The sequence below is a fragment of the Cataglyphis hispanica genome, chromosome 7 (assembly GCF_021464435.1).
Source record: "Cataglyphis hispanica isolate Lineage 1 chromosome 7, ULB_Chis1_1.0, whole genome shotgun sequence".
Classification (NCBI taxonomy): Eukaryota; Metazoa; Arthropoda; class Insecta; order Hymenoptera; family Formicidae; genus Cataglyphis; species Cataglyphis hispanica.
In genome coordinates this window covers 4,995,639-5,021,977 of record NC_065960.1, presented here as the reverse complement: position 1 = coordinate 5,021,977, position 26,339 = coordinate 4,995,639, and the positions used below count along the sequence as shown (strand labels likewise).

At 39.9% G+C, this 26,339-nt stretch overlaps 1 protein-coding gene across 11 annotated transcripts in view; it reads left to right on the top strand.

The window, feature by feature from the left end:
• Positions 1-26,339, top strand: part of LOC126850793 (potassium voltage-gated channel subfamily H member 6) — a 98,695-nt gene that overhangs the window by 59,054 nt on the left and 13,302 nt on the right. For all 11 annotated transcript variants that reach the window (XM_050594118.1, XM_050594110.1, XM_050594111.1 and 8 more), the window contains 2 exons: positions 24,001-24,244; positions 25,096-25,277. In XM_050594118.1, coding sequence (XP_050450075.1) covers positions 24,001-24,244; positions 25,096-25,277 — 426 coding nt within the window. The remainder of the gene's footprint in view (positions 1-24,000; positions 24,245-25,095; positions 25,278-26,339) is intronic.

The window sequence follows — 26,339 nt, the reverse complement described above, 5'->3', positions numbered from 1 at the left end:
TGTGGTTCCTACGATAAATGTTTGTGCTGTAAATTTAAAGTGGAGTGATCAGAACGAATGAAATAGTAGTAGGGTATGAGCGTAGAGGTAAATTCAGTCGTTGAAGTAATTATCTTTTTAGTAGGAAACTACAGTAACGCGTGGTTAATTAATCATCTTCTTGCGAGGATGTCATTACTCAAAGAAGGATATTTTCTAGGATAGTGGTGTTTACAATTTTAAAAACAATAGATCGACCTATCTTCGACTCATTCCTTCCATCAATTATTTCTTGCGAATGCAGATTCTATTCTAGCAATTTATCTAGCGAGAATCTCGATATTTTCTGGGATATTCAACTACTCAAAAATAAATCCGATCGCCCGGATATTTACTGTGAACAAGAATAGGATGTATAGCATCCGGTCGCGCGAGATTGTACCGAAATAAAGATGATACCGGAAGTACGGAAGTGCACACACGTCGATGGGTGCGTTGCCGTAGAAGAGGCGAGTCCGCTGGCGGATTGCCTGACGACGAAAGGGGAGACAGACGGAGAACGACTTATCGGGGCGCACGCGTATTGAAACGAGAGGGATGGACGGAAAAGGGTTGCGAGAATTTCGCGAGCTTCCCGTTATAGGGCGCTCCGATCAGTGTCGCAGTGTCTGCGCCTTGTTTCGCCCGGCAGGTAGCCTTCGTCGTCACTCCGTCCATATCCTCGGCGAAGGAAGATCGCACATGCGAACGGTGATAAGACGGCCTACTTTCACATTCTCGGATTTCGCGGGGGGAGAGAGAAAGAGAGAGAGAGAGAGAGAGAGAGAGAGAGTCAATCCCCCGCGCGATCAATTCATTCAACGTCGCGCCCTCCGTGCTCGAGGTTCTCGAGACACGCGCGTTTTCCCTTCGCTTTTTCACTCAAGATTATGACAGAGAACCGAGCAGTACCGACCAGTGGTACCCACGCCGACTTAGCCGCGAGTGATCGCGATTGTTCACCATCGTTCGCGAACGACGGCGTTTAAAAGATCGTTTGCCCACGAGGGTACATCGTGCGCTACCCGATACGTCGACGGTGATTCGCGAGGATCGCGAGGATCCACGTCCGAGGATCGCGGAGATCGTAAACCGGGTAGATCCTCGCGATCTCTCGAGGCGACATTCGAATACGAGTCCACGAGCGGGCTCGCGGGATAAGTCACGGTAAATTGGCGTGGAGCTTTACGGGAGAGAACGAGGAGACGCGAGATCGCCGATCGATCGGCCCTGAAAGTCGGCGGGCGAACGAGCGTAGTAGGATCGTGCGCCGACGAGGACGACGACGACGGCGACGACGACGACGACGACGACGACGACGACGACGACGAAGGGGTCGATCATCGATAACGGCAGTGAACGCCGAACCGCGAACGGTGTGAACGTGTGCTTTGAACGGAGTTTCTCTTCCAAGTATAAAATTAAAAAAGTACAAATATAAAAATATAAAATACTCGGCATGTGACAAACGGAGGAATCGCTGCGTTTACTGCATGCCATCGTTAATATAACGTATATGTCAAAGTGACTCGCGTTTCTCACATATTAGAGACATCAAATACATTGTAATAAAAGAAAAAGAAAGCATTTTCTTCTAGAAGAAATATAAATTCTTGCAATATATATACATATATATATATATATATATATATATATATATATACACATGTACATATGTATGTACATGTACATATGTATGTACATATATATATATATATATATATATATATATACATATATATATATATTCAATTATTTTGAAATATCACACATACACACATGCACATATATATACGATAATAACTTAAATGAAATAAAATTAAGATTAATACAATTAATAGAATTAATAAAATAAAATTGAAATTAATATAATTATAATTACGTAAAAATTATTATCAATTTTGAAGATTAACAAAACGAGGAATTTTCTATTACGACGTTTCTCCAAGCTGCAATTCCTATAACAACTTTTTATATCATGGATCGCTTCACATAAAATCTTGCGTAACAATGCGCGAAACAATCTTGGAAACTCAAAACACTTTTTAATAAACGAAAGCGAACCCACTTGCGATTCTAATCGACCGAGAACGATAAACCACTACTCATAAGATTATTCACGATCGGTGCTTTGATGCAATCTGTACCAAGTAGCCATCTCTCTTCAGCATTAATCATCATTTCCGCAAAATGCTTCAGATTCATTGCATTCCCCTTTAGTTGTGAATTATCTGGAAATGTCAACTAATTAAGTTTTGCCAAGAAAGAATTTATACCAGAAATTTGCAATCTCAGAGAGGAAGATTTACGTAAGCCGCGCCTTATATTACGCTTTATGTAGTTTCGCAAGAAATTGTTCTTTAAGTTGCCCCCTCTCCCCTCCCCCCTCCCACACGAGCAATCAACTTTACGAGAGGAACGGCGTGTATGTGCCCATCCACGTGTACCTCCGCGCGTTTACGTCACGCGTTGCGTACGGGTTGCATTGTCCGGAGGAAGGCCGACAAAATGGCAACAATTCGATTGATTCGATTTTTCATATATCAAGCTGTCAACTGCTTTTTACGGTTACTAGAAATTTCTTCAAAAATATAAAAAATATATTTGATGCGAGCTTTGCATTATTTCATTTTTAATTTAAATATTATTATCTCTATTATTTATTTCTGTCTCTTGCGTATTCATTAAACTATTTATTTACAGAAACATTAGCATTCCAATATCTTGAAAGTGATAACGCTTTGCGCATTGCAAACTCGCTTCATCCGCATGCTTTCCATTTTCAGAATGCAATTCATTACGACAATTAAATAATGCTTTGTTTATATTGCCTTGATATCGTTCCCGCGAATTGTTACATAATGTGATGAAAATCTGAATCAGACATTAGTAACGCAATGGTTGAATCAATAATATGTTATATATCGTGAGAATTTTTTTTATACTATTTTTTTATCCTTTCTAGCATACAATTTTAATATATTTATTTTGCAAACATCGTGCCTTTAACAGCAATTAAAAATATCGCTTTAGCATGGTTTATGTATCAACATTTATCACGGTTATTTAAGCTTATTCGACATTTCCGCGCAATTTATCTTGACCCATTTTTATTTTTATTCAGTTCTAAGAAGACGAACTCCCGCAAACAATTACTGAAAATATTAGATTTTGCGCATTTCTATTTGAAATGGCCGCACCCAAAAATTTTGCAAATGTACAGGAATACATATCTTCTTGATGGTCGGAAAATTCGTATTCAATCTCATTCTAGGCAATTATAATGAGCTTATTCGTGAGCGGGATCATCGTATATGTGTCGAAATTAATTTCACATGAATTCAGCAAATCTAAATGAAGATTATATGAGTTTACCGGCAGAAGGGTCCATTCTCTCTTTATCAGCAAAATCGATAAGCTCCACTCGCGCGATATGGGCCAACTGCCAAAATATTTTCCGATCCTAGAACCTCTCTTCGCGCTGATAAAATCGCGAAGAAAAACTCGTTAAGGAATGCATGCATGAAGTATTCTAGAATTAATATCCTCCCTCTCTTCATACATGAAGTGTCCTAGAATTAATATCCCTCTTCATACACACTCACACAAACACACACACACATAGACTTTTGATCGATTTATTTTTAACGAGAGGAGAATATAATATATATTTATTAATTATTATTTTTTAAAAAAACTCTTATCGACATACATATTTTTTAATTATTTAAATTAAAATTATTGCTTTTACTTTTATAAAATCTTTGAGTCAATTATTTGTTCAAAGTTGTTTAGCTTCTTGGCGCGAAGCTTATTAAATAATCTGATACCCACGGTAATCTCATTTTTCCACAAATTCACTTTCGCGAGCGTAACATTGCTCTCCTGGGGAAAGCTACTAAGAGAGAACTTCTTCTTTGCGCGAATTCGATTGTATAAGCCTTGAAAATCAATCAGCCTTTGCAGACTTTACTTGAAACAAACAAGTCCGGATTAACGTTTTCGGCGCGAAGATTAATTGCCGATTGTATCGAACAAGCCGCGATGAAGCATCCCCTTCGGGATCAGTCTGTCCTTTTTCTCTTAACGGGGGTGTTTACGACGACAACATGCGTTACTACGATGTAATCGGCGAAGGTCGTAGCCACCAGGTGATCAATGACTGGCGTCCTTGTGTCGCGGTGGTAACACCACCCCCATTTACCAATGCTCACGCACATGTACATGTGCATTTGTGTGCAGGTGCCTGTATATGCGATTCACCTAGCAACTTATCCCTACCAAGCATCCTACCTCTTTACATTATTTCGCAGTCGGCCTAAGTTCTACTTTTTTATCGACGCTGGCAAAGATCGAAGTAGACAATGTGTGCGTTCAGACACGCGATAATCGCGGCGATGGTTTCCTAGAAATCAATCATACTTGTTTGGCATCGGATATATTTCGCTTTCTCTATTCTGTGTAGTCATTCCTATTTCGTTCATTCCAACATTTTCTATCTGTTGCACCTTTCATAAGCATGTCATACACGTGAAAGTTCCGCTAATAATAATGATTTCCGAAAGATCTTGACTTTTAATGTTATCGATACTCGCTTAGCATAAATTAGAGATCGTGAAATTGCAACAATGCAATTTACATAGTTAGTCATGTACCTTCCATCACTACAAGGTTCTTATCAAGGATGCAAATTGATTACGTCACGCAAAAAGTCGCTTTGCTCACTTTATTTCTGCGAAATATTATTCTTTTAGATTAAAATTGAAAAATATTTACTAAAAGACAAGGACACAAATTGAATCAAACGTGATATTTTTTGATTGATTTGGCTTAAGTTTTATTATATATAAAAAAATTATGTTATTTAAAAAAAAAAAACCATCGTTTACACACACGCTTTCTGAGAAATACGCTCTTACTTCTTGTTCCCAAATGTCAAACAGTGAACAAAATTCTTTCGCACACTGCATCATTTTGCAAAGGCATTAAATTCTACCATGTCGACGCCAGGCAAAAGCTATAATAAGTGTCTTGATGCACGCAAACACGCAATAGCACGACGCGTTCGTTCATTAGAAATCTTGCCCAGGCACGGTAACATTTTTGACATCTAAATTGCAATAAAAATATATTCTTCACACATTTTGTATAATTAAAATATAATTTATACACATACACATTGTTGAATTTAAGAATTATGATTCTCTTGAAAGAAACAACCGAGAGGACAAAATTCTTACTTTTTTCTTAAGTGAAATTTGAAAACTTGATCGTAATCGAAAAATTTATTCGTTCAATTAGTGACTTAAAAAATACATTTTTTTAATACGACAATTAACAACGATATTATTAATAATAATAATTAAATAAAATTATTATTATTATTAATAATAAATTGTTTGACAGAAATAGACAAAAACATATCGCATGTTGGCGAACGAATGAAAGTATTATTAGTTAAAATGCGCATAAGGACTCATACGTCTTTCTAATACACTCGCGGGCCGAGAAACTACAAACACTGCTTGATTCGACAATAAATACATCTGGAGCTTGTTGTCCGTCTCAAAAGCGTACATTTGAAAACTGCCGCGTTTTTACGAGCCACACGGAAAAATAACCAGGAACAACGCGAGAACACACGCGTCAAGAATCATCTTAAGAATAAGAGATACAAGCTCGCTACAGTCAATTAAATCGCCAATTAAATTACTCGCCGCGTCGCCAACGAGCAGAAGAATCGTGCGAGAAAGTGCATCCCGAAGAAAACGAAGCGATCGTCTCCTGCCGGATAATTGAGTTCAAAAAAAAAAAAAAGGAGAGAGATCCTCCAGACTGGTCTTTAAATCAACTAACCGTCTGGCGGTGTTTTTGCGTCGGACGAGGATCAAGGACCTTATTTATACACAAAAGACCGCGATCGCTCGCAGGACGTCGAGTCCGAGTTTCGAAGCCGCTTGAATGCCCTAAATGAGCGATGACGACGGAAGGATAAGCGACGGTGATCAGGAGTGGACCCTGACCAAGGGTTGCTGGGAGAGCGACAGCGTGAGAAGCGCGTCGGAAGAGGAAGAGGAGGAGAAGAAGGGGGAGGAGGAGGAGGAGGAGGCTGCTGACTCGTGTGAACTGGCGCCTCATAGTACGATGAGCGTGGGGGCTGGTAGGGTCGATTCCCCCAGCCCCCAGGACATTAGGCTGCTCCATGACCTCGTCGAGGACCTCAGCAAGGAGGAGGAAAAGAACAGCAGGCCACGGGCGGAACAGGTGAGCCATGCATTATCGGAAGTAGAGCGAGATTGTTGACGCTCTTGGGTTTGACGACCTCTTGCCGATAGCAAGGTTTGCTCTATCGGAGTCCGATAAGCAAATCCCCCGATCCTTGACGTTCTCGCGCGGCGAGAAATTGCGAGTAAAGTGCGTCTATCGCGCTTTTACGCTCGGCTCGGTTTCCATCCGCGATGCATTCTCGCAACTTCTTCTCTGCTCTTGAGTTCTGTACAATAATCTGTACACTGTATATTTCGCAAAGTGGGTCGGCAATATAAATCATGCAATGCTGAGAGACGCGGTATACATTGCTCTACCCGCTCTTATATATGATATAATCTTTATTTTTAAATGTAATGTATAATGATTTTATATTCTTTTATTCAAAGACATTATTGAATTTATATATTTATTTATTGTATTTATATTAAAATCATAATCTTTAGAAAATTTGATATGCGCCATCTTAATCAAATGAGAAATTAATCTCTTAAATAAAGGGTTATATTATAATTCAGAGAGAGAGAGAGAGATACTAGATATTACATAATTTATTTGTTAAATTGAAATCTGGAACACATGATAAATATGTGCCTAGAGTTTCGCTTACGGAATGTAGAAAACTTCTCGACGACAGATCTTTCTCGAGAACAAAAAGATCTATCGCGCTTGTTGCAAGAAACGACCACCTGCAATTTAAGAGTAATCCAAGTTTCCGAATGCCTTGCAAACTATGCGCGACGAAGCGCGACGTAGTCTGCGTCCTTCATTTTTCCTTGAATCGCACCGAACGAGCGCGCTTCGAAGATGCGCGAACTAGGTTGGCGTTTATCGACGGTTCCAGCGCTTTAGAGCTCCGGTTCACCAGCTGACCCAAATTGCGAGCAGAATGATTTAACTGCGTTTTAAAACGAACAATCGCGCTCGTGATCGATGATCGCACGCGCCAACGTAAGAAAGCGCCTCTATCTTAATTTTTCTAATTAATTTTCCGTCGCGTTTTTTTCCCCGCGAGCGATAAATTCTCACCCATCCCCGTTCCCCGCTCGTACTTACGGGAATACCGACCAAAGTTTTCCATATTACAACTTTGTGCTTGTCGAGCGGCAGGAAATATCGTCTACTGGGTTTTCAGAGAATGAGGACGCTGGGGATTAGACTTATCTTCTCGTGAATTTCATATCCTCTCGGCGAAACGCATCTAAAAATCGAAGAAACAATAAAGCACTGGGATTGGCAATATCTCCTTTCAAGGATACATTAAATTAATCTGCTGGAAAAAAAAAAAAAATCATGCTCCTTTGACGATGGGATTTCTTCGTTTGCATCATACTTGACAAAGGAAATTGTTTTTTCTTGGAAACGTGGCACGGGAGAAATTATGTAGCTAAATAAAATCCTGCCTGATCAAATCCTCTTAAACATAATAATGCGAAGCATTCTTAAGAGGATTCTTGCAATTTATGGCGTCATAAATTCAACGATTATTACGCACAATTGTTACTCTGCAACGAATTAGCGATGTTAACGAGTTATTTTAAAATAGAAAAATAAAATTTTAAAATAAAATTTAAAAATTATATATTACATAAATAATTCGAATTAAAAATTAACATATATAAATTAATATAACAAATTTATATATATATATATATATATATATATATATATATAAATAAAGAGAGAGAGAGAGAGAGAGAGAGAATGTAATATAAATAAAAAGTCAATCATCACACGATACAATCACAAACTATTTATTTTTATTATTAGAGAGGAAGAATAGAAAAGGAACATACGAGGATAAATTATTATTTAGATCATATTCGAACGATTTCCGAAATATAAAAGACAGTATTATTAGTAGACAGTAGTATTATACGGGATTACGCATTAAAAATGATATGACGACGTAATGGTGGCGAGACATAAAATAGAAAGGTTCGTTATGGCGAGAGATTTGATCGCGCTACTGCGTCGTGAATGGCCGCTGCGCAAAAGATGGAAAGCGAAAAATAAATAAAAAAAAGAGAGAGAGAGAGAGAGAGAGAGAAAAGTGGGCGGTTCAACGAGGACGCGAGGCATGAGTTTTTCTCGGCTTTAGTCTCGCGATTTTCCTCCGCTTTGCGCGTTTTTTCTTTTTTTTCTCTCCATCGACGAGCGAAAATAAAACGTATCGTATATGTTGCATAGAGATTCCACTGATCGTGCGCATAGATCGTTCAAAGGTTCATGGTCGGTGAAGATTTCGTTTAAATTTATAGCGTGTAGCTTAGATAAAAGAATGCTCAGGGAACCGATATATCGAACGGAAATAAATTGTTATCGAAAAGAAGGACACATAGTTTCCCTCTCGACGAATGCACGGCTAATTGCGACAATTGAAAACATTACGCGTTTATACGTATATCGAATTTTGTAATAAATTGCCTGTATTGAAACCCGTAATTAATTTTATATATAGATATAATATTCATATTTATTTTTTGCAAAAAATGAATACATAATATATACGTGTCACGTATGGCACGCGATTTCAGACACATATATCTAGCAACAAGACATTTTTTATTTTTTATTTTTATTTAAATATGCGAGATATATTAATTTAATGAAATATATAAATTACAGAGAAGAGAATATAGAGAATTAGCCAATAAATGAATTGATATGCTCCATCAAGAATCTTGCAGATATATTAAAAAGTCTGACTGATCCCATAGAAAAGAATTTTTTTCTATGAAATTTATGGAATTATTATATATAGAAGATCGCGCGAGATGTTTACCTCCCCTTTTCAATTCGATATCTCGGAAGAAGAATACAATAATCAGGGAGCCCGTTATCTGCGCGACCTCTTATGCGAGCGCGCCTGACATTCGAACAATTGTATCTGGAAAGAGGAAGCATTTTCCATTCTGTGTCATCATAATGCGCCGTCTTCCACAATAGTCCGTGCACGAGCGTAGCGAGCGTCAGCTGGCGTCCCGCGCTCCCGCGTTGCGCCGCGCGACATCGCGCATTCTCTCCGGGGGTTGATTCTCGCGGGTCCGGGCCTGCGTAGAGGCGAGGGTTGCGCGCGACGGCTCGAAGCTGCGGGTTTGCGAATCAATAAGGGGCCGAGCACAGGTGGGTCGTCGTCGACGACGACGGCGACGACGGCGGCATCGAAGCTAACGCGCAGCGGCGCATGTACGACGCTGACGTGACGCGAGAGGAAGTAAGTCTCGACCGTCTCCTCCTCGGCACTCACGGAAGGTCCGGTGGCCGAGAGGTGGTGAGCTCTCGCTCTCGAGGTGAGAGACAGGGTGACGTGAAAGGGAATCCGGGAGGACGGCGGACGAAAGGGACTGAGGACGAAAGGTCGCTGCGTATACTGACACTCTCCTCGATCTCTCTTCCCTCACTCCCTCTTTGTCCTCTCTCGGTCTCTCCCTCTCCCGGAAACGAGGGCCGAGAAGTCGGAATGTCGGCCGGAACAACGATCGCGAACGTCCGGAGCGCGCGAGCGTCGTCTCTCTCGTCTTAGTCACTCGGTCGCAGTGCGAGACGCTACCTCGGATTGCCGGGGAGATGACGAGGAGACGCGTCAGTTAGAGTCGGCGATGCTCGCCGGACTACCTCGACGTGCTGCGTTCGCTGGAGATCGATGCGCGGCTGTGAGTCATCATTGCCGGATATAAACTGACTACCTGGATATGTTAAATATGTTTGACGTGCGATACATCCCCGGTGACGACGATCGGACCTCGTGGGCGCACGTACCTTCCCGGGACTCTGCGAGCGTGTCTCAATGAACGAAGACACATTATCCTCGAAAATTACCAGTTACAATCGAGTATGGACTCGTCGAAAGTTAATCGTAGACACTCCGTTCTGTGTCGATCAACAGTCGAGCGAATCCGGACGACCGTGCACCGAGAAAGTTTTAGTGCAATAGATGCATAATCATTGTGAGAGGAAGGGGGATCTTCGCACGTATATATATACGATAGCACGCGTTATCCAACGAAATGCAAGTGATAATTATCGAGCGTCATTGGGCTCGCACCGAAAGTAAAGAAACTGTTTTACTTAGCATTTTTTTATAAGGGAGCACGCGCGTGACAGTCGCACTGACGTTTCATCCTGCCGTGTTGTGATCTCACTCTGTTAAATTCTTCCCTTAAATCCTTAAATCCGAATCATCTTATCGAAACGTAAGGCGGTAAATCGGAAGGAAAGAAACATCCGAATATGAATATCGGCACGAGATATTCTTCGCAATTTACGATCCACACACGGTGCGACACTCGCGAGGATCGATCACGCTCGATTTGTTCGGCCGATGCATCATCGAAGGTCCATATAAATTGATGATCGTTAAGGAGATTCACGAGGCTCCGTACGTGTTCGTTGACGGGAAATTGGAAGGTCCGTGTTGCCGCGAGACAGGATGTCGCTTCGCGCATCCGTGGAGGATTCCCCAGTATTAGCCCGTGCCAAATACATCGTGGACATCGACGAGGGTGGACCGTTCTCGTGATTCTTGAATCTCCTCGAGGACCTAGGGGTCGGGAGCGACTTGCTACACGAGCGTTTGTACCTGCATCAAATTTCCAATTGCCAATTATTAATTTATCCTACTCCTCCTGTCTCGCTTCAGAAGCCTCTTGTCCGAAACGAGGAAAGCTGAAGCACCTTTTAGAGTAAAAAGGGCTCTTTTATATTTTCGTTGCGATCCCGAAATTTGCATATCGAGCCGAAATAATTTCAAAGATAATTTTAATTAAGCAAATAAAATTATTGCTTTCGAGATAAGGGAGAGTGAAAAGAAGAGAGAAAAGAAAGAGAAAAAGAAGAAAGTGATCGAGACTGAAATTAAGACACTTATCTTTTCCCAGCCGAGGCTGTCGTCACGTTCCATCCATTATTTATTGCTAATTAATCAATAAACGAAGTTCAGGCCGTGTCGCGAGATTTCTACAATGCGGCGGTGGACGCAATTAAGTTTAAGCCAACAATCATTCTTGTACGTTTTATATCGGTATTTTGAATCGAGAGGAAAAACAATTTTTTAATCAATCAAACATATATCAGAGATCGTCGCAATAAGAGATGTGAATGAGCCGATAATGATATCTACAAAATTTCGTTTCTACGTCGCAGAGCACACATACACGCATGTATAAGTACAACCAACGATAATTATCGATAGTAATAATTCTTCTACAAAGCACACAGGAGCGAGTTGACTAGGTGATTTTACGGATGCGCACACGTCCTAACAATAACAATTGCACAATACTTAACGTTATAACAAGCACAAATGAGAATTTGCTTCGTCGAAATTATCGATTGGCAGATTTTTACTAATATAAAGGAAAATATAGAGAAGAAGCGTCGGAGCGTAAACAAGGACCGAGGAAGAAGACGAGAATCATAACAGAACAGTTGTAACCCAACAGTCTTTCAAAGCGTCGACTTTTAAACTACGCTTCTTTTTTCAGCGCCTTGCCTTTTGCATTGCGAGACAGCAGATCTAAATCACTAGGTAAAAAGGAGAGGACGATAACAATTACTTGGATTAAAAATTTTATTGCTGCCTTATTCAACGTGAACAGTAACGATACCGTCACGAGTCTTTGGGAATTCATTTTCGGGATTCGATAAACGGCAACCGTTCATTTCAATTAATTAAACAGCGATAAAGGTCGACAGCGGGACCGTAATACAGTCGCGTCGATTGCTGGGTCAGCATACTTCGCCAAGATTCAGCTGTTCAAGGAAAAACTGTCGAAGTCCCAGCCTCCGAGTTCGTCCCAATCGCGGGACGAACAGATAGCGTTGCGCTCGGTGAAGGATCTATCGGTTGACAAATCGACGACTGCCAAGGTGGCCGATCGGCTGCCTCCGCCGGTGGTGATAAGGAGGAAGCACATCCCCCCGCTGATCGAGGGAGAAAAACAGCGGAGGGACTCGAGCGTCGCAGACTCGAGCGTCTCCGACGAGGGTACTCGACCTAGCCACGAGGTGCCCAACGAAAGGTTCGTTCGGGGAAGGAAGAAGAAGGCTCGAGGGCACTCTCGTCGCGGATACGAGGGGGAGGAATACACTCGAGGCACGTTCGAGTTCCTGCTGGAGAACGACGGGGATCGCGCGCGATCGGAGGCCGTCGATCGCTCTCGCGGCAAGTGGGGTTCCCTGCCGAAGTCCGCGTCCACGAACGGCACGGCGAGGGTTTTCGCGGAGGCGATAGGGGGCGGCGGTACGACGGCCTCGATCACGAGCTCGTCGTCGTACGAGCGCGACCTGCAAAGCCTGTTTTGCGTCCGACCGTGTGTCAACAGCAACTTCATCTCGGAGGCTGGAACTTCGGCCGGTGGTGCCGGCGAACGGCGCTTCGCCACCGGCAGCGGTATCAGGATAAGCGGCAGTACGTCGTCGGATCTTCAAGAGGAGAGCGAGCTGTCGTCCGAGGAGAGGGACGCCCTGATCGAGGACGTTGCGAGGACGCCGTCGAGCGTCTGCCGTAACAGAATACCGAAGTTCGGTGCCAGACGAAGGGTCGTGGCCGCCTCCGGATCTTCCGCTGCCAAGGATTATTATCCTAGGACAGCAGGAGATCGGCTTCTCGACCTGAACGAAGATCTCTGCTGCATTTCGGCCGCGGCGACGACGACGACGACGACGACTGTGGCGGCGGCGGCGGCATCCGGGTCACTCGCGAGACAGCAGAATGTTCACGTGATCAACGAAACCGTCCACGTGATCAACGAGACGGACACCTATCCCGACGATCTTCCAAGAACGTCCCAGAAACCGACCTCGGCACCGACCACCCTCTCCCTCGGCAGAAAGCTCACATCCTGGACGAAGGAGGGTAAGGATCTTCTGGTGAAGTCGGTTTCCTCGGCAAACACGCTCGCCCCGACGACGATGACGTGCATAAAGTCCCCTCGAGCAATGTCGGAGCATCTCTTGGGGCTCGACGGCCAGCTCCCGATCGGTTTCTCGGCCTTCAGAGTCAAGGGCGGCTCGTTGAAGGAGGGCGACCGTAGCGAGAAGATGACGGACATACCGCGGCAGAGATGGAGCAGCGTCAGGGTCAAAGGTGGCAGTACCAAGAGCCTGTTATTGGAGAACGGGGGCCCGCAACAACCGACGCTCAAGGGCGGTTTAACAAAAGAGGTATTCCGAACAAACGTCAGTCGCGTTAATTAAGACTTCGCTCATTAGACCCTTAAATCATTTCTCGAATGTGATTCGCGATAATGATAGCATTAATCGTGCGTCTCATATTTTAGTCGATTGGAATGGAATACTTGCATATTTATCGATACATACAAGAGGGGTTGTACAATTGTCGGAATATTTTACAGATTGATTATCTCTGAGAGAAGAACACTCGAGAGTTGCTGATATTTTTATTACGATTGAAGATGTCGCGTAAACGCTAATAAAATGATTACAAATACATAGAGAGAGAGCAAAATTCGAAAGTAGCAGCTGACATTTTTATGTGACCCTTGAAACATTAATATCTTAAGATGTGCGCGAGCTATTTTTGCCGATGCATCGATCGCGATACACAACCTACACAATGTCGACTCTAACGTGAGGGGGATTTCAATCCAACCGGTATCGTGCATTTTATTGACGTGGATAAGAATGATATATACCTTGTTCTCTGATATCATATATACATATACATATATCGTATATATACATGATATAAAAAAACTTTTATTCTACGTGGCTAATTTTATAATGTCATCTCTCTCTCTCTTGCCCTATTAAGCAAAAATATTTTTACAAGCTCTGATTTTGACAAATGTAGTTTAAATAGAGAATTTTGGGAAATCATCGAGATCAATTAATTAATTATAAAGATTCATTAATCCTTGAAATATTAATCGATCTATGATGGACAGTGCTTTTCATATAATCTATAAATTAATTGCAATTATATCTTCCTTTCATCATAATTCTGCGATTAATAATATTTTTGCTTTTTGAATACTAAAAAATATTTTATTTTCTCTTCGTTATTAAAAATATAAATTTTTTGTCTTGATAAAAGAATTTACCATTATATCTTTCGCCAGACATAGAAGACTGACAATATGATTTTGAGAAAAACCCGACAAAAAAAAACTTGAAAAATTAATACGACGTTTAAGTTTTATCTATGCTTATGGCCCTATTCTCTTCAATCGGTAATTTCACTCAGATATCTCCCCGACAAGTTTCTTCGATTGACTCAGTCAACACCATTTCCTAACTCACGGGGTAGGCATTGTTTACAAAGAAAACATCGTTGACGATTTCATATTACAGACTAGTTATGGCGAAGAGGATAAACATCGCATTACTATGCCTATCCCTCGGTGGTAGACGTGTTAATGCTATTTTCAGACTACGCATATGTGCGCGTAATGCATTCTCGTCGGCTACTGTCTCGACGGAAAACATTGAGCGTTTCCTCTTTTATTGATAAACTCACGATATTTTATCATTAAATGAATAAAACTTTAATTAATAGCTCGTACTAATAATAACTGAAGAATTATTGTCGATAAAAGGTAATACGTGCGAATGCAACAACAATATCTTTCGAAATTATACAACGTTTTAATTGCTTCCTCAAATTATTGAATTTCTTTTATCATCTCATTATCGCGTACATAAATGATTTCATATCTGGAGATATCTCGAAGCGCACATGATTTATTCCGAAAGCTTTCAACTCGCGGTTAATTGCAAATCGCGTAGCCTTGCATTCAACAATTCCATTACGCTAGATTCTGACTTTGTACTCGACAAGGCTTTACAAATGAAAGTGGGAATTGTAAAACGTAATGTACGAAAAAGGTCCCTTGACGTGCTAACTGAGCGGGCGCGCCTTTTATGCGATCCGTCACGCCGATCTAGAGAGCCGGCAATTAGTGCATTCGTACAATTAAATTTAATGACCGGTGCATTAGCGCATCCCTAGGTTTTCTGACAGTGCGTTAAATTAATTGACGGAACGGCCTTTTTGACGCACGAGAATCCTCGGCAGAGGCCTCGCCTATGACCTGCCAATTAATTGCCACGCATGGGATCATTGCGCAATGACAAATGGAAGATAAATCGGTCTCGCCTTCTCGATGGAAGACACGGGGATACGATCGCGATAAAAGCGATTGATAACGGTTTACCTCGCGCGCAGCTGTGCAATTATATTATCAGATCGATACATAATCGTCTCTTCGAGAACAATGGCAGACGAGAAATGTGAGGCGACCCAGATAGCACAATATGTTCTTTAACCATTCTATTTAGCGTCAAATATGTATTATTTTGAGAATATTTTTACAAAACTATTTATGAATCTTTGTAGAATATTTTCGTATTTAAAGAATATTTTATAAATCTGCTTATAACATTGTTTTTAGAACGGTCTCATTTTAAAGTTCTATGCAGATTCATAGATTGTTTTCTTTTTTTCATTTTATTAGAATATTTAAAAATAATTTTAGGATATGTTTGTGCTATCTTGGAATATTAAAACGGAAATGAAAAGAAAACGAGCTGCACTTTTTAGAAATTTTCAAGATATTTAGAGATACAAAATATAAAGGATATTTATAATAATGAAAAAATATAGCTAAAAATTTATTAAATATTTACATTAAATATTATCAAATATTAGTTTAAGTCTGACGTAGTAAAACGAAGTTTCTTTAATCATAATTTTGGATAAAGCAATATATATATATATATATATATATATATATATATATATATATATATATATACACAGAAGAAAGATATATACACAGAGCGACTTTTCTTAATTAATAAAAAGGCGGAGGTGATATTACGGTCATTTGTAAAACGATCATGGGCGGATTAAGCTTGTTTGTGAAGCTCGCACTTTCCGCCTGTAAAACGGCACACGGTATACGAACAGTCGAGAAATGCCTGAAAATACATTCACGCTCGCCTGCTTGGTTGCTTTCAGTAATTATATTTCACGATGAACAGACGCAATATCGCGTTGCCTCTGAGAAAATATACAATTATGCTAAAATATTTAGTATGCCGGAAGAAAATTGCTGATGTTAATCGAGGTACGAGTCCGGAAAAGTGATTAATTAATTTTATTAAGTCACGGAGGGAGGAATTAAATTAATCTAAAATAATTCTTATTGAATACTTTATATTCTTTATATTAAAATTATTTAAAATTTGTATATAAATGCAGAGCACATTTTATGAGAGATTCCAATCTTCTTTCATAGCTATTCTCTCAAACTATCTTATATCGAGGTTGTTAAAAGACAGAAAAATTGAAGAGATAATATAATTGCGATAATAACTTCATAATAGAAATATTATATATTGCATATGATCGTACTTAATAGCAGTACGATATTCAGTCTTGCTCGTTAAATACGCCAATTAAAGAAGCCGATGAGCCGGTTAATAACCGGATCAAAAATTAATTATCATTATCATCGTACTGGCAATTAAATCGCGAGTCTACGAACATTATTGGGAACCAGTACGCGCAACTTCTTCATCGTGTGTTCTTAGTTTTATAAAACTGGACACACGCGCCTCATCTCTCGGCCACGATGGTGAAGTGGTTCATTGAACATTCTTATAAAATGTCAGTCGCTGTCACTTAACACGGCCTTTCCGAGTGCACTTAGTATACGATCGATGCATTATTAAATTAATGTCATAATCATAAACGGATTGAAGGGGAAATTTCGCGCTCCGGTTTGTATTAACTTTTAAGCCTATAAGAATTATTGTCAACACATAAGGATGACCAATGAGAGATTGCTTCATTGATTCTAATCCTGAAATGTTTTGTATAGTATAGGAAATGTGTCGTATAGGATGCATCAGTCTCTCTGTTCTTCTATTATGCTGATTGCTCTTAATTGGGCCTCGTAGTGTGAATTAATACGAATGCAATTTGCTTAAATCTTGAGTGAACGATTATGGGAAGAGGGAAAATTCAAGATTATTGGGTTACGTACGAGAGAGGAAACCTCCGATGTTACAAGGATGAATCAGCCTCGTGAATATCGGCGAATGCGCCTTGACACTTTTATCCCCGCCCTATTTCTGATTTTTACGATCTGTGCTTTATTAAGACTTACGTCCAATACTGGAGCAAAGCCATTCGCGATCTTATATCTTCATCGCAGCTGTAATATCCAGAAACGCATTCAAATTCACGTTAACAATTTTTTTTTTTACTGAAAGAAAAATCGATTCCGGTATTTTTCATTGTATCGAGAATCACAATGATTTTTTAATTGTTCCAATTATCTCCTCTTTAATGAGGATTTATAATTTATATCATTAGATCGAATAAATTAGCAAGCATAAATATTATAATTTGTAGCAATTAAAAAGAGCGCAAGGAATAATTATTGGATATTCATGTAACATATAATCAAATTAAAAAGAAAACCACATTGTAAAATTTAATAAATTAAAGATCAATTAACTTATGTTTTTTGTGTTCTTTAATTTATTAAATGTTGTGTGGTTTTTCTTTTTTAAACTGTTTTGATTTTATGTTACGAACATCTGTTAATTATTTCTTTGTTCTTTTTAGTGTTATTTATTACTTCTGGAGTCTTTTAATATAATTTATGTTGAGAGAAGTAAAGAATTTAAATTTTCTCGGAAATTTATCTGCACTTTATGTGAGTTGGAGAGATTAATTTTGTCAATTTGCGGTTACATAATTTATATTTCTGCATTGAAAGGAGTTTTATTTTATCGATTCTTCTTGCATTAAAATAATTAATAACGATGTCACGGGGTAGCAAATTAATTTCTGCGCATATTTTTTTTTACAAATATCGGACATATTACAGGTATCATGAAAAATTTCAAGAATGCCTTTTTCGATGAAAGTCAACAATCGGAACTCTGATTATACATCTGTTCGCCCCGATTTGCTATTCTCCGGTTTTATTTCGAATTTTTACGATCCGCTTTTACTAACCCCGCGTATACCGGGCGTACGAAAATCACTCCTAACGGTCTGTGAATTCGGTTGGACCGAGTAGGGGCAGATGTTTTCTGAAAGCACTCCTCGGCATGCAATCTCGGCGCCGTTGCGCTGACTTCGCCTGAAACAGATCTCTCGAGAGCTTAGTTTTGCCGCGCGTACGCGAGCGTGCGGCCGACGGCGTGCGGAATCGAAGCGGTTGAGAGGACCGACCGAAATTAGATCACCTTGCTGGAATTCATTCGGCGAACCCCGTCAAGCCACTCGATCGGAATCATTCGATTTTCCGCACCGCGGTGAACCCGCAATAATCACCCTCCTTATTCCGTCCAATCCGATTCTCCCGTGGAAAGTGTATCCGAGCGTGAGAAAGCATCCCTTGAGATTTCCCCCTCGGTCGAACACCACCAGAATTCCTTGAAATTCCGAAAATCGCGAATAGCATCGTGAAAGATTCAATATCGTGGGTTCTCTCGCGCGTTACGGAATCCGATATAGTTGTGAAATTTTCCCGCGTGAGATCCGCTGAGAAAGTGGATGGACCGGAATCGTGCGGAAATTCCCTCAGCCGAAAAAGTCCCATCTAATGCCATTTTGATGCGAATATGTCATCCTCGGTTATTTGAGAATCGCTCCTTTCGCGGGAGCTAAATTCGCGGGACGTGAGAAAAGGTGACTTTGTGAAATTTGCGGGAATTTACTCGACATCCCCGAAGACTATCCTACAGAGATTTGAATCAGCCAACATACAAGGGATTGCGTTTAATCCTACAATCGTGATAATCATCATTCGTGCTTTGAGAAATTATAACGTTGAATTTTTCGCAAATTGCATTTCTAAATCGCAAATAAATAGATGGATAAATTAAGTAAAAAACAACATTTAATTCTTTAATTCTTTGGTCATATTAATTAAATTAATTTAATATTAATGAATAGTTTGTAATATTATTTCAATACTTTCTTTTAATTAGAAGCAATAAATTGAGTCTCATTGAAAATATAATAACTCGCCAAGGTTTGACCGTTGGATGAGAATGTTTATGACAAATTCAACGAGACGCTAAATTTTCTGGATCAATAATTCCAATTGATGGCTCTTTGAACGTACTCTCTTGGCTTCCCGATCAAGAACTGTTTGAATCAGTCATGATCTTTTGTACGGAACGAAAAATCGGGGAAGCCGACAGACTCCTCGGGGAATCGATCAAGTTTCTCGTAAAGTCTCTCGTAAAACTATGTGATTTCTCCTTTATCTTCATAAATTAAAGAAGAATCCAGCTCTCAAATATTTGATATATTGACTATTGACTGACCAAGAAATGCCATTATTTACTTAGTGTCTATATGTAACATTGGTACGAAGAAATATGATTTTTACAGAAATATGATTTAAGAATTTATCAAAATGGCCACGTTGAACTTGATACGAGAGTGAAAGTTTTCTTTCCGAATTTGTCATCCTTAATACTAATTACGGCTAAATAAACAATCGTTGTTTTGACGAGATGGAGGACTGACAAGAATCTGCGGAATGTCCTGAGTGTTTTTCTTGTCAAGATTGCCGAAAGACATCGGAAACTGCTCGGTGAAAAAGAAGGTGGAAAAAAAAAACGCAACAGAGAAACAGGTGGTTTCTCCGACGATTATTTGCTTTTATTTTTGCGCGCACATTAAAAAACGCGCAAGTATTGTTCGAGCAAGATTCGCCACGGCTGAGAATGACACTGCAATACTTCGTGAGAATGTCAGAAACCATGATGCGCTCATATTTTATGAAGGGAAAGAAGCAGAAGTTTGGTTCGACCCTGTCGACGGTAATCAATGTTTGTATTATTTGCACTATCATTTCGATAGAATTAATAAAAAGATACAATTATAGTTTTTACACACAATACAAATTAATAATTACAGTTTGACAAACTACGAACTGTCAATTATGTGTACGTCTATTTATTTATTTGTACAAAAATTATTAACATTGCAAGTGTAATTATTTTTATTATGTCAATACAAAAAAAAATTTAATATATATTTACCTATCATTGTTGAAAATGTTTGCACGACAATTAGATAATTATAAAACTTAAATTGTCACTCGGCAAATTTGCTCTCGCGATATCTGTGCTCCTCTATCCTTTTCTAATCAAGTCATTGTTTATTCGCGTTTATCAGCGCTATCAAGCCTTTGTAACGTGCTTGTCTGCCGCGAAATGTACATTTCGCACCACTATCAATCGCAATTTCGATGCGAATCCGACCGAATGGATGCTTTCGTCGGACTGAGATCCGTAATGAATAATAAAATGAATAACAAATAATGACTATATATCTCAGGAGCGAGAACACGTAGAAACCTCGATGTAGAAACTTTCTCTTTATTAAAACATATTATGAGCGAACACGCTTTTGTCATTAACGCGACCTCATTTTCCGACGGCACTTCGAAACCCGTCGTAAAAATATATTCAATTGCTTTTATGAATATCGATGGATTATTGCTTCGATATACTTGATGAAATTAGTTTGGAATAAATTTTGTTTTTACCTTCCAATAAAATTTATGAAATATTATAAAATTAGCGCACACAGTGAATAATCGTCGGTTTAGCCTCGTCGTTTAAAGGAGGCTTTAAATTTGCGTGATGCTTAAATTTCCTATTTTATTGCCGTGTGCGAACTTTCATAAGGACGATCGTTATTCATGCGGGGAATATTTTCAAGTTTCGCCCGAAGAACTTGTGGAGCTGCTTTATAAAGGCTTTCTAATCATTACAGAAGCCGCGGATACATCTTTTATTTGCACGCGTATCGGGTACATGTTTACCCGGGGAAAACATGATTCCGTCGTGAGTCTGCAAATATTAAATCCGACCGCGGGGAAGTCGAGCTGATCGAAATGAAAGATGTAGCCGCGCGAATTGCCTCTCGTAAATGACCATCTTGTGAATAGAAATATTCTCAGACTTTCCCATTCAGTTCTCCTTTACGGTTAATTTAACGCGCGTAAAAATTTATTCGAGCATTTTTTACAAAAATCCCGCTGAAATCCACCGAGTCGCAAGTTCCTGAGAAAAAAAAAAAAAAAAGAAAAGAATTCTTTGCCGTTGCGCTCGTAATTTTTCGCTAGATTTATTTTCACGCTGTTTTTCCTGGTTCATTGAACGCTGATGGATAATAACATCACATAATCGTAGCAACTATTCGATAATTCCAGGTCACGGCGCGTGGTAACTACATGGCTAACGCCATCCTCCTTCGATTACTTCATCTCGATTGCTCTCGCGAAGCATCTTAGATTGATGAGAAATTCCATACCGTTAATATATCTACATAAATGATGTTATCAGTTCATCTCGATAGAATTATAATTATTACTCTAAAGAATCTCCTCTCCTGTTCTTTAATCTCCGCCATTTTAACAGATTACCTCATTAACTTTGAAACTTTTATTTCCCCCAATACAGAGAAGATAATTCAATAAATGTAGAAAAAAAAAGGGAATTATATTGCGCATAAATAGCGAGATGATGATAAAAAGGTTTATTTAAGATAAAAGCGTCTTTTTTCACGCGTTATGAATCTATTTCCAAGAAAAATTTGTTTTGGCAGTAACTGTTGTGATAACTTTGGGTCATTGGAATGAGGTCGTCCTCGCGACAGTCCTTCTCATAGCATCATCTGCATGAATAAAACATGACCAAGCTGAATTTACATTCTCGCGGCTGTCTCTGACTAGCCAATGAGCGGGTTACTACCCTCCCTCCCCTGACCCGCCTGACTATACTTTCCACCAGATGCAAGCTGATAATAAAAAATCGATAAAGAAACCCGAAGGAAAAGAACCGAGCGTCAGCTTGACTATCTTCTCTTTAAAAATGTCTGCAGCAAGTTACATTACTTGTTATTGGATATTATTTGATATCGAGCTAATCGAGCAAGATCAAAAAATAAGTATCGATCGTTTGCTCGAATCTTCGCTAGAGCAGATAATCGCGTATCAATTAATGTTGAGGATCTGAATATTTAGAGAAATATATATTAAATTTTAAGAAAAGAAAATTAAGGATTGATTTGGATGATTCGCAATTTGCATGAGTATGAAAATATATTGATAAAAATACTCGGAACTACCCTTCTATGATGCAATGATAAAGCTGTATAATAATGTCGTTTCTTGAACGACAGCAATGCATATCCCATTTTCTATTTTTATCCGCTTATCGGTCGTTTATTGACCGAAGGGTTTTATAATAATAAAACAACCGCGCACGCATGTACGCGAGGGGAGGAAGAAAAAGGGTAGGAAAACTGCGACTTTATCGCGGTTAAGATCGTCAGTTTGCCGTACGAGCTTCTTGAGAGCGGGTTATCGTTATCGACCTTCCCTAACATGTTCTTGTTAGAGCAGAGTAGACCGATGACTCTCGACGGCTCCGGTGTTTTGCGTACCTCCCAACACTTGGCGCGCACCGAAATGTGCCAGCTAAGGGTGTACTACCACCCTGACACACCGTTTCTCAACGACCAGTAGAGCGGCAGCCGGCCAATCCCGAGCCAATCGAACGAACGCCTCCCTTGGTCGGGCTGCATTGCATCAGTGTTAAGCTGACGCTCGGACGGCGCTCTTCCGGTTCTTCCCGCTCTACAAGCCCCGTAAACAAGCGTTCTCGATTCACGAATGCCAAGAGGATCAATAACTCGAGATATTCGTCGCGAGTGTGGGAGGGTGCCTCGAACTGTCAATTCGTTCAGCGACGCGGACTGTGAAAGCTCGCGTCCGAAACTTTTTCTATCATGATCGCGTAAACGTGTCGTTCCCATTTGGGGAATGCCTCCGCGTCGCGTTTTGGCCGTTCAGCCCCTCTGCAGAATCGATCGCTCTGCTTGAACTGTGGTCGCCGCACGGAATTGCGACGGAACATCGGGAACATGACGCTTTGGTAGAATCGCGGATTACGGCGGCGTACTAAGTGGTTAAGCTCCCTCGCGAGCACGAAGCCTGTCTCTAAGCTCGCTCGTCGGGTACTTGTGGACTGTAATCCCTTCAGCGGGAGAGCAGTAACTTGATAGACGGAGAGGAGAGGATATCGCCAGCTGTCGGACACGATGTTCGCAAAAATGTGGAGCGACGTGATTCGCAAGATCCGCTTTCCTCCATTGGCCGGATCGGGTTGACGAAATGGATGTACGGGAAATTTTTTTCGAGTAAACTACAATCTCCCATCTTACAACTGTTTGCTGATCTCCCCTTCGCGAAAAGACGCGCGATCTTGTACGGTTGTCCGATGAGTAACTCGAAACGCGCTTCTGGATTGGATAGGTCAACAAACAGTTGTGCTTCCTTGTTTTTCCTCCTTATTTCTCCCAAGTGTTGCGACACGATCAAAACGTTTCCGACATTCTATAAGTGTCTTTTATCATGATGCACTTTAAGCCAGGGACGTTAAGCGTGTCGCTACAAGCGTAACCATGTTGCCAGAACGTTCTCCATGAACGAAGTGCTGATGGAAAATCATTTTCCGCTATCTTATATCTCTCGCGTGATGTATATTCTTGCGCACGTGGAAAGTTCCATGTGAAATAGATGTACTTGTCAACAATGAAACATTTTCTTCCGTGCAACAGATTTTTTCTGACCGTTTAAAGAGAGAAGATGGGAAAGGGGGTGAGAGAATATTTTCTCAAAATTTTCATATGATTTGTCGTAGGTTCTGTCCCTCGGAGCAGACGTCCTCCCAGAGTACAAATTACAGTCCCCCAGAATCCACAAGTGGACCATATTACACTATTCGCCGTTCAAGGCAGTCTGGGATTGGATTATATTGCTGCTCGTGATGTACACCGCCATATTTACGCCGTACGTCGCCGCTTTCGTTCTGTCGGATACGGAATATAACAGCAGGAAGAACAAAAAGTACAGCGACGATCCCATCGTCATCATAGACTTGATAGGTAAGTCATTATTCAAATTTATGATTGTTTTTATTTTATTTCATTTTTTAAATAAATGAAATTGTGTATCTAAAGTGTATCTAAAGTTATATTTAAAAATATTAATAATTATTATATGTAAATATAAATAATATTTTTAGATATAATAATTAATATTACAAATGCAAATAAAAGAATGATAATATCATTTTTTTCTTTTACGAGATTGTATTAATAATTAAATGGTTCAATAATTACTATAATTTACCTTTTATTAATTTCATATTTCTACAGAAAAAAACAAAGGAACTCGTTTAAAATAAGATTAAAATTCTTCTGACGTTGGGAAGTAAAATCGGATCTTGGAATAAAGTTTTAAATTTGATATCGACGTCCGAGTACAGAAAGAGAGAGAGAGAGAGAGAGAGAAAGAGTCGTGTAATGTTTCATATAACGTAGTTGGAACGTGGATAACATGTCACGACTGTCTGAAACAATAGAATGGATAAAGAGACAATAGCGTGAAAATAGAACGAACGAAGAAGAAATCGGAGAAATGTCCGTAGCGACATTTCTAAAGATACTATCTTCCATTATTCCGTTTCAGCGCGATGAATTTTAGCTTTGTGGAAATTTTTGATTTTCTAATTATAGATTCGATATTATCGGGATGAACGAACGAAATAAAAATTCACATATAACACTATCTATATTTTGACATATAAGAAATTTGACAGATTGATATATAGTCTTTTTTAGAGTCCTGTTTTAGTTATTTTAATAAAGCTTGAATTTGCGATATGAAAAATTATATCAAAGAATTATCGAATTTCTTTGCAAAGTATGGTAATACGCTTTTATTTTTCTTCCAGTCGACGTCACCTTCATCGTGGACATTCTTATAAATTTTCGCACGACGTTCGTCAACAGCAACGATGAGGTGGTGTCCCATCCTGGAAAGATAGCCGTCCATTACCTGAAGGGTTGGTTCATCATCGACCTGGTGGCCGCCATTCCCTTCGATCTCCTACTCGTTGGCTCGGATACTGACGAGGTAAGTTTCGTCGCACGCTTTGCATTCCCTAGATTATCTTTTTCCCAAGCCCGATCTGGTGTTTACGGGATTCACGTCTCTTATGCCAATTCGCAGCTAGTCTATTCGCGAACGCGAGCGAAAATTCTCGTGCAATTGATAAAGATTATAAAAAAGAGAAAGATTATAAAACTTTATGGCGCTTTGCGTTCGCGCTTATTCCTTTAATTTAGACGAAGAAAAAAAAAAATTTTTTTCCGACAACGAAAGCAATTTTGTGATGTAAATAAGTGACACTCGCGGACGCCAGATCGCCGGACGAGTTTTCTAGAGAGAGAATGTCGGTGTTAGTTGGTATAATATGATTAGGATGACATGCCGAGCCCAAGTTACATGCCCATAGATGTGACTTTGACCGAACTGGTGCTTAGTTCGTTTCTTCCTATTTTTCGATAATTTCTCTCGGTGTTGAATGATTTTGTTTACCTTTTATCGAGAATTAGTCGAGTCGTCGTGTTAATGTGCACACAATGTATACGTACGGACGGAGGAGAAACGTTTCGAATTCGTCTTCTCGCTCTGCCCGGGACGATTTTACACAAAGTTGAACGTGTGCTACACGTGCGTCGAGAATCAATTGCACATTAAGATCGGAATTTTGCATTCATACGATCCAGATGAGCCTAAATGACACGGTGCTGGTAAGCTGAACGGACCAACAGCGCGACATTAAACGTCAATTATGTATTAGTACGAGAGACGTACATATGTAACTCAGCATAAGTGAATTAATCCCTCTGTCTGGCTCGTACCTGTACGCACACGTATGTTTGTTTGCATACACTGTTAATAAATATGTAAGTAAATATAGTCTGTCGCTGTGAAAATTTCTGCTCTGATTGTCAAAGTATTAGACTATATATACATATATCAGATCTTCGTCAAGATTCTCTTCTACTTTTTTTTTTTTCAGTCGTGTCGTATTACTTTTTTTTTTATTCGTTTTTCGTTTAAACGATTCTTTCTTTGGATTTTCTCTCATGAGTTGATCTTTATTTGTCTCTCCCTCAATTTTGTGAACGG